The sequence below is a fragment of the Penaeus monodon genome, chromosome 2, assembly GCF_015228065.2.
Source record: "Penaeus monodon isolate SGIC_2016 chromosome 2, NSTDA_Pmon_1, whole genome shotgun sequence".
Classification (NCBI taxonomy): Eukaryota; Metazoa; Arthropoda; class Malacostraca; order Decapoda; family Penaeidae; genus Penaeus; species Penaeus monodon.
The window spans coordinates 23,466,083-23,474,617 of NC_051387.1; the positions used below are offsets into that span (position 1 = coordinate 23,466,083).

The 8,535-nt window shown below is 32.9% G+C and overlaps 1 protein-coding gene across 1 annotated transcript; it reads right to left on the bottom strand.

Annotated features, from left to right (window-relative positions):
* Positions 1-456: 456 nt before the first annotated feature.
* LOC119581850 (gigaxonin-like) lies at positions 457-8,328 on the bottom strand. Its single transcript, XM_037929994.1, has 9 exons — positions 8,256-8,328; positions 6,735-6,939; positions 6,315-6,504; positions 5,674-5,810; positions 5,218-5,373; positions 4,779-5,095; positions 3,772-3,956; positions 3,364-3,579; positions 457-2,889 (listed from the first exon to the last, which is right to left on the bottom strand). The coding sequence occupies exons 2-9, from the start codon at positions 6,899-6,901 to the stop codon at positions 2,449-2,451; spliced, it is 1,809 nt and encodes a 602-aa protein (XP_037785922.1). The 5' UTR covers positions 6,902-6,939; positions 8,256-8,328; the 3' UTR covers positions 457-2,448.
* Positions 8,329-8,535: the final 207 nt, after the last annotated feature.

Consider the following 8,535-nt stretch of genomic DNA (forward strand, 5'->3'; position numbering starts at 1 on the left):
AGTAAAGTAAAACAAAAGTTCATAGGATGTGAGGCCGGTTCCCCATGTCCACTTTTCATGGCCATTGTAATGTAATGATTTATTTCTAGAATGGAAAACTGCATTTATTATCAACTAGTTATAATAAATGTTGACAATAACCTATAGCTACTAATAAGTCTTCTGTTAAATTCTACAATACTGCAGCTTGAAACAATGGCTGAAATTAAACTATTAAGAGCACTGCAGACATCTCAAAGAAAGAAAAAAAAAAAAAAAAAAAATTACTTATTTACTTACAAATAATGTGTTCTGATAATTCTTTCTGTTAGAAATATTAGTAAATCACATTTTCTATTTTATATTTTTTTTCAACCAGGCCAAGACATAACAAGTTTTTTCTTGAGAAGCAATTGGTGTTTTATATTTACATATACCCTCAGGAATTCTATGGTGGGATTTAATAAAAGTAATCACTATCTTATAAGATATCTGAACTGGTTTCTTTGTACGCCAGCATAGATATGAAATATTTAATTATATATACATACATTACAATGGGCAGTGGAAACTATCTAAGGCAAATTTAAATTTGCCAATTTGCACAATATTGAAATAAAAATTGTACAAAATACTACCTCTTAGCTGCAGAACATTACACAATACAATTTATCAACACAAAATATTTGATTCTTAGTACTGTACATATTATCATTAAATATTTCCTAACATCTATAAATATATATTAAATGACAACATATTAATGTAAAGTAAAGTGAAAAAAAAAAAAAAATAATAATAATAAATAAAGTAATACTGCACATCAAAACTCCTTGGTGACAAATGCACAACAGGTAGAAAAATACAAAACACTCCTCCAAACTCGGTCATAAAATACTAGAAAGTATGCACACAAGCCACAGAAAACATGTACACATGGACAAAGGATCTCTGATCACTGCAATTGATCCACACATATACACACATGTACACATAAACATACTCATACACATGCACCTAGACAGTCAAACAACTCAAATGAACACAAATGCATAACAGACAGAAATTCAGGAAGGGTACCCTTTTGTGCCATGCTGATTCCATTCTTTAGGGGGGGGGGGGGCACTGACATTGGACACCTACATTTTACTATGGTGACAGTCTAAGAACAAGTTTGCCTCTAAGTACTGTCAAAATACCGATACCACTTTCACATTTTCTGTACACCCCTTAGTGAACCCTAACTGATTAAATTTTGACTTAAGCCAAAGTAAAAAGGAAAAATGCTAGTCTGTCTTTTGAGATTATATAAAATAAAAGGAGTGTCTGATACTGAATCATGAAACTAAGAGAATCCATCCTCACTACATAAATGTTTATTCTAAAAAAATATATAATTTGGGTATCTGTTAAAGTGATGTATATTAAAGTTACACTTCTACATCCTCTTACAAATGCCCATTCAATCTTCAGGAACTTTCTGCTTTGAATCTTGTATCTTTTGTACTGACAGTATCAAAAGTGTCACAGGCAGATAAGATACAGTTATAAGTGTTATGTGAATATCTTCACATAGTTCTATAATTTTTTCAGTGTTTGGAATGCTAAAGATTGGGACTAACAATAATTAAAACATACACTGTATTCTTTTTTAAATTGTAGTATGCTTTATGAAATGTCTTTCTACATTCTTGAGGTAACGTGGATGATGTATTAATCTTGTAAAGGTAACAATAATATTGAGTTTTTGGTGAAAGAGTTGCAGCTTAAAATAATGCCCATTCTTTTAATTAATTGACAAAAGTTTTATGTCAGTTTTCTACAGACAAGTATTTCTCCTCCCTAAGCCAGATAATGCAGTCTGGGAAGTAACTCAAAAAATTCATTATAGATGGGTCTCTGGGACTAGTTTATGCTTGTGGGTCTTAAAATAGGAAAATGCATGATAATCCACATAATATATGTTTCTAGAAATAAAATATATGTATATAATATTTTGAATATCTTAAAAGCCAGCAGCTAACTTGAGTATCTTTGATCTCACACAATTAGTAGATATAGACAAATACAGAAGCACACACACACACACATAAAAAAAAAAAAAAAAAAAAAAAATGCAAGCATTAATACAGCATGCATGCAAACATGCATCCCCCACACACATTTGACACACACTCACTCACACAATCACACATGCACGCACATGCACACCCACAGAAAATCTTATTTGATAAGATTGTGAATCCTTAATTAACTTTGATCTACAGGCTAATCGAACATACTCTTGATTCATGGCAGGTTGTTATTGTAATGGTACAGAATTTTTTTCTTGAAATATTACAAAAGGGGTCACTAAACACATATATTAGTGTCACTACTACGAAATGTATTTTTCTTCTCAATGTCCAAAAAACACCTGAGTTACCTCAAGAATATAAGGGTTATGAGTTATTGAGATGTTATGGAAAACTATAAACTATCCTCTGGGTATAAATCATGCATGGCAGCAGAAGGAAGAGACAAGAGAGCATAACTGCAAAAATACTTTGTTCCAGATGTCAGTATGCTCTCAGCTCCTGGCACTAGTCCCCAGCCACTGCCAACCATAATGAAGCAATTATCACGCATAAATGTAAAATTGTCATTTTTTCCAATGATGATGATATGCTCATTATTTGCCAGAGCCACAGTTTTATATTTGGCTTCTAGAGGGATTTGGAGCTTAGTCATAGAGGTCCAGCCCATCTGTGATTCTTTGAAGAGCGTTTCTGTGCCTGTTACTTTGGTGCGACCCTGAGCACTGGGGCACTCCAGTGGTCTTATGCCTCCAATCACATAAATATCTCCTTTATAATTAACTGCTGCTGCTTGCCTTCTCCTTTCTTTCAGCTGAGGACCAGCTACCCAAATCTGTGAAAAGATAAGTGTAAACAGCACTTCTATATTTTCAAGATGAACCTACATAAATGCAGTGTTCATATCACACATCTATTTAAACATTATTAATTATTAAGTAAGATATTCTTTGCTGATTTTTCAAAAACTTTCAGAGACTTTACTATTACTTAGTAAACTGGAGCTATTAGAATAAAATATTCCCCAAGTGATGTTATTGTTATTTAAACACAGCAATTTAGTCTGATGGTAATGCACTCATGACCAATAAGATCTAGACTCTTTTACCCTATAATATAATATAAAAATTGTAACATGATCCTCTAACCATAATTAAATACAACCATGTTAACATTTAACATGGTTTAAAATTTGGCCACTTGAGTCCATATATTGTATTCATAAAGGAAGAACATAATCTAACTTTGATTCAATTCTACTAAGAGTTTTACCAAGAGACATTTTTACAATTCCAAATTTTATAATTACCTCTTCCTTAATGCAGAATATCTCCACTGCATCCAACACTCTATAATATGGACTTCCATCTGGTAATTCTATCCAAGGAGAACCTCCAATAAAGTATATTTTTCCATCACTCACTGCCAGAGCTGCTCCATGCCTCATATTTGGAATTGGTGGAAGTGATCTCCACTTATTGGCATATATATCAAATTCTTCAAAGTTTGTTATTTGTAATTCACTCTGAAAGTAATCGAATCAGTAGAAAAAATAGTTAATTACAAAATGAAAAAAATAAGCACAGGTGCTAAAAATAAATCATTTGATAAGACCATACAATTTATATTAATTCTCCATAAGGTGACAGTAATTCCTTGTGAGATATATATCAATGATTACAGCTTTAATAATAGAATAATGTTTCATAATGTTTACCTCATTAATATCACATCCACCTGTTACATACAGCTTTCCTGCATAAGATACAACCATAGGTAGAAAACATGCAAATGGCATTGGAGCCATCAGAGTCCAGCTATTGGAGAGTGGGTCATATCGCTGAACATCATTTTTGGCTTCTCCACTCTTATTGCCTCCACCAAGAGCAAAGAGGTACCCACCTAAATATCGGGAAAACACATGGAAAGTAGTGACATATGACAGAAGGAAAGGCTCACATATTGTCTAATTAATGACTGGAGTGCTGGTAAACATGCATTGTCCAATATTGTCCCATCAGTGTTTAGTAACCAAGGAGTCAATTACCAGATCTATCTGACCTATCCTATATATACACCATTTTTTATTTATTAGAAGAAAAGTATTTATTACTATCATCAGTCATTAAAATAATAGTAACAACAACAGCAACACACACAACAACAACAACAGTAATAATAATAATAATAATAATAATAATAATAATAATAATAATAATAATAATAATAATAATAATAATAGTAAGAAGAAGAAGAAGAAGAATGATGATAAAAACAACATTAATAATAGTAAATACTACTACTACTACTACTATTAATAATAATAATAATAATAATAATAATAATAATAATATTAATAATACAGATAATAATAGTAATAATAATAAAATGAAATTAACAATAGACAAATAGAAATAAGAACTTTTTCAAAAAAATAAAAACAAACAAATAAATAAAATATGGTCAATAAGTTAGGGCAAATAGGGCTAATGACTGACTCCTTCGTGACTATACGCTTGTGGAGCCAAATATGTGTGAAATCATTCATATAAAGCAAAACCTTAGCAGTCGGTGCTAGTTCCCAGCATCTACACTTTAACCACTATCCACATATCCACTTTTACACTACATATGATTTTTTAGCATTAATACATGAAACATTAAATATGAAATAAGAAAAGAAGGACTAATCACTATGAGTAACCAAACAGAATTTTTATTTACCTTCCACAACAAGTGTAGGTTTAATTCTTGGGATACACATGGGTGGTAGCTTAACATGGGATCCAGAATATTTGCCTGAACTCAGGATATCCACCAAATATATACCACCTTCATCATCCCCACATGCAAGGACCGTTTTGGTGCCTCTTTCCCTGATGGACCTAATTCTCCTTGTCTTCTTCAGGGCATCAAGCACCATCATAGCTCCTGGGGAGTCCCATGGTGGTGTGGCAGCCCTCAGATCTTGTAAAGCCCTTTGAAACTTTGGATCGTACTTTAAGTCTGCAGATTCTCGCAAGCAGCATGTAACTAGGGATCTAGAAAAGTACATTTCCTAACTGTAATACAGCTGCATCAGAATATCATTTCCAAATATATACAACACTACTTTTATCTTCAGTGGTTTACATCATACTTATTCCTGTAAAAGAGGACTTACTCCACATCAGGTGATTTCAGCTGGTTGGTATTTAGCCATACTACTAGAGCTGTGAGAATATCTAATTCTGATTTAACTGCAAGTCCATCTTGTGACAAGAGATCTTTTAAACGTTCCTCACTCAGGTTACGAAACTCTTCTGTTCGTACAACTTCCCTGCAATAATCACCAATATCTTTCACCTGTCACTTAATATGCATATTCAATAATTAGAAGTTTCAGCCAAACATTATCATTTTCATTAATGTCTACAATGATTGCTGTTTAATAATCTTTAAATATTAGATGCATCACAATATTTCATACATACTTTTAAGATAATGATAAATACTGAATAATGGTTAATACTGAGTCCAGGAAGTCTTTGGCCTGATCCATGTCCTTGGGATAATGCCCTACTCAAAATTCTATTTTGCCAAATTTAGAATTAACAAAATGCTGTTCAACATGACTTGCCTGTATTTAAAGTGCTGGCAAATAAAATCTTTAGTAAAGCATACAAGTCTTGGACATGAAAATCTCTGTGCTAGTTCAAGTATGCCCAGACAATTTTCTGCTTCAATAATACTCATCAGGTACTGGACACACAGCTCCTGAAGTGTAAGGCAAAGAAAAGATAATTAAAAATAAAGCTTATCTGAAATTAAGTTCTTAAATTTTCTTGTTACGTAATAATAGGTATAAATGAAAAATACTGTAGCTTTTCAGAGTAAACTAGAAATTACTGTTTTGTTTTTTTATTGTCCATGAAACTAACTTTAAGAATAATGTACTATAGTTTTAGATTGGCAATAAGAAAAGCACCTAAGTCTAGAAGATAAAGGGCCATTAAAAACATGAATTTTTATTTGTTACTTTGCTAATTCCAAAATAATTTACTATAATACTGTTAAAGTGCAAGCAGTTTAAAGTACATGAAGTAGCCTTTAATGGCCATAAAACTTGAAAGCTTAATATCAAGTTGAAATAACATAGTTTGTCTTCCTAGTCAGTTAAACCAGCTTTGATAAAAAAAAATTCCAACATCCAAATGATAAGAAAAGAAGAGTTAGAGGAAATAATGCTTCAGACAATATCATACAGAAATAAGAACTCACTTTTAGCTCAGTCATTAGTAGGAGATCACTGGCTTGTAATATGTCTTGGATATTTTCAAAGTCTAGAACAATGTGACCAGTATAAATGAAATCAAGGATGACTTCAAAGGTTTTACAAGTGATTTCTAACATTGGCTCTGCAGTGCGATGTAAACCTTGCTGTGCATCCTCTTCAAACTCATACAAAACTCTGAAATGCAGAAATGTGTGATAAGAGAGAGGGGGAAGAGGGAGGGAAGAAAAGATGGAAGAATGGAGAAGGTTGAAAGGGAGGAGTGAAGGAAGGGGTGAATTGAAAAGGGGAGAGAGGCTTTCTATTTCTTCAAAAGTAGCTGACGCTTTATATATTCATAATACTGACTTTCAAGGAGCATTCTATTATACACTTAAATAGAAGTATACATAAGTACAAATGCTGACCTGAAATAGGGGCAACCAGCTGCAAGTAATGCACGACTAACTTTGATACTGCCATCTAAGAGTTTTACATTGCCATCACATAGGACTTCTAATCTGCGAAGTGATGCAAGTCCCCCCAGTATTCTTGATGCATGGAGAGATCCTGTTGAATATTCCTGCCTGTTCATGCTGGAAATTCAGGACTTCTCCTTTAATGGTAGAAAACCTGTAAGAAAACATTTATTCACTTATTTTCTCAATGCTTATATTCTGAAAACCACTACACTTGCTTTCTCCTTCACTAGGTCAGAACAATACGAAGATAATAATATTGACAGAAGTTAAGTAATTAATATTTAAATTAATGATAAAAAAAAGGATGATGGTATGTGATAATAATGACAATTAATGAATACTGTGAAGTTGATGTTATATAATAATAATGAAAATTAAAGAGAAATGTGATGATGATGTTAAATAACAATAATGACAATTAAAGAATAATGATGGGTTTCATGATGATAACAATAACTTCCTCATAATCATGGTAATGATAACAATATTTTTCAAACAATAACATCTATCAAATGTCTGCAAAATATGCTACAAAATATTAAGAAATAATTTTGGCCTATATTCAGCAGACTAGTTACAAATTTTCAAGATAGTGACTGCAATTCAGAAACCGATTATCCCTTATGATTTGGTTTCCTCATGGTCTTGCACTGCCTCAGATGAAGAGCAGTGATGAGAAAATTAAGATATTTAAATTAAAAATACAAATGAATGTAAACAATGTTTACAATTAGAAAAAAAAATGGTTAATCTTTATGATTTGGATGCACTGGGTTAAGTCAAATTGAAGATGATATTCTTATACAGAACTAAGAGTTGCAGCTGTTGAAACAAGAAATAATTTGCAAACACGAACTGAACACCACAAAAAAGGAAAAAATGCAGAAAGTGCCGCTTGCAGCTTAAATCCACTTGTGCTGCCGAGTTTCAGCTCTATCTTGCCATGCATACTGAGGTGAAGACAATGTTGGGGAGTGTTAGGGGGACAGCCCCATCAACCCTCTCCTCGGGCAAGGCCCAGTCACAGCAACTTAGATTGTTGAAGAAGCTTGTGACTTGGAGTTGGGGACTTAGTCTTTGGTGAGTGCGTCCATACTGTAAAGATTTACCAACAGTGGGACACTGCATGAGCAAAATCTTGTCTGCTAATGTCAAACTTAGTAACTGACTGAAGTCTTATACAGTACATATTATCATCATTAGAATGAATTAAAAGGCAATGCTAGGTTAAGTACTGTATCTGTCAGCAGAAATGAAATCCAGATTTGAATAATATCCTAAAATTCAAGGCTCAGGCTCCTTCACATGCAGCATTCCTCCTCGCAACGCAATGAGTGAGGTCACTGCTGCCGCTGCAACCCTTCCCTTGACATGCAACCTACGGTATCAGGCAAACTCTGTAATTGTGTATCAGTCGTAGACTCTAACTAAATACTAGTTACTGTACATTTTGTCCAAATCACTTACACAATTTGCCTCACACTCTGTCACAAAAGTCTTATTAACAACAGGGCCGATTACAGACAAAGGTTTGTTTGCTAACATTTTTAAGGGGTCACTATCAAAGGGTAGCTTTTAATTTACCAGTGCATCATTTTTACCTTCATCAGTGTGATTGTTACTGTTATTTTAATTGTCATGATCATTATTGATATCTATAATGATTTAATAATAATAATACTCTATTAGTATTGCTATAAAAAAATACCACTCATTCTACTACTACTACTACTACTACTACTACTAC

Excerpts from the sequence above, each read along its gene's own strand:
- LOC119581850 (XM_037929994.1), bottom strand. The coding sequence starts at position 6,901 with ATGAACAGGCAGGAATATTCAACAGGATCTCTCCATGCATCAAGAATA. Across the intron at positions 5,374-5,673 it reads TGCCAGCACTTTAAATACAG|GGAAGTTGTACGAACAGAAG; the intron begins GCAAGTCATGTT and ends TGATTATTGCAG. Across the intron at positions 5,096-5,217 it reads CTGAAATCACCTGATGTGGA|ATCCCTAGTTACATGCTGCT; the intron begins GTAAGTCCTCTT and ends GTACTTTTCTAG.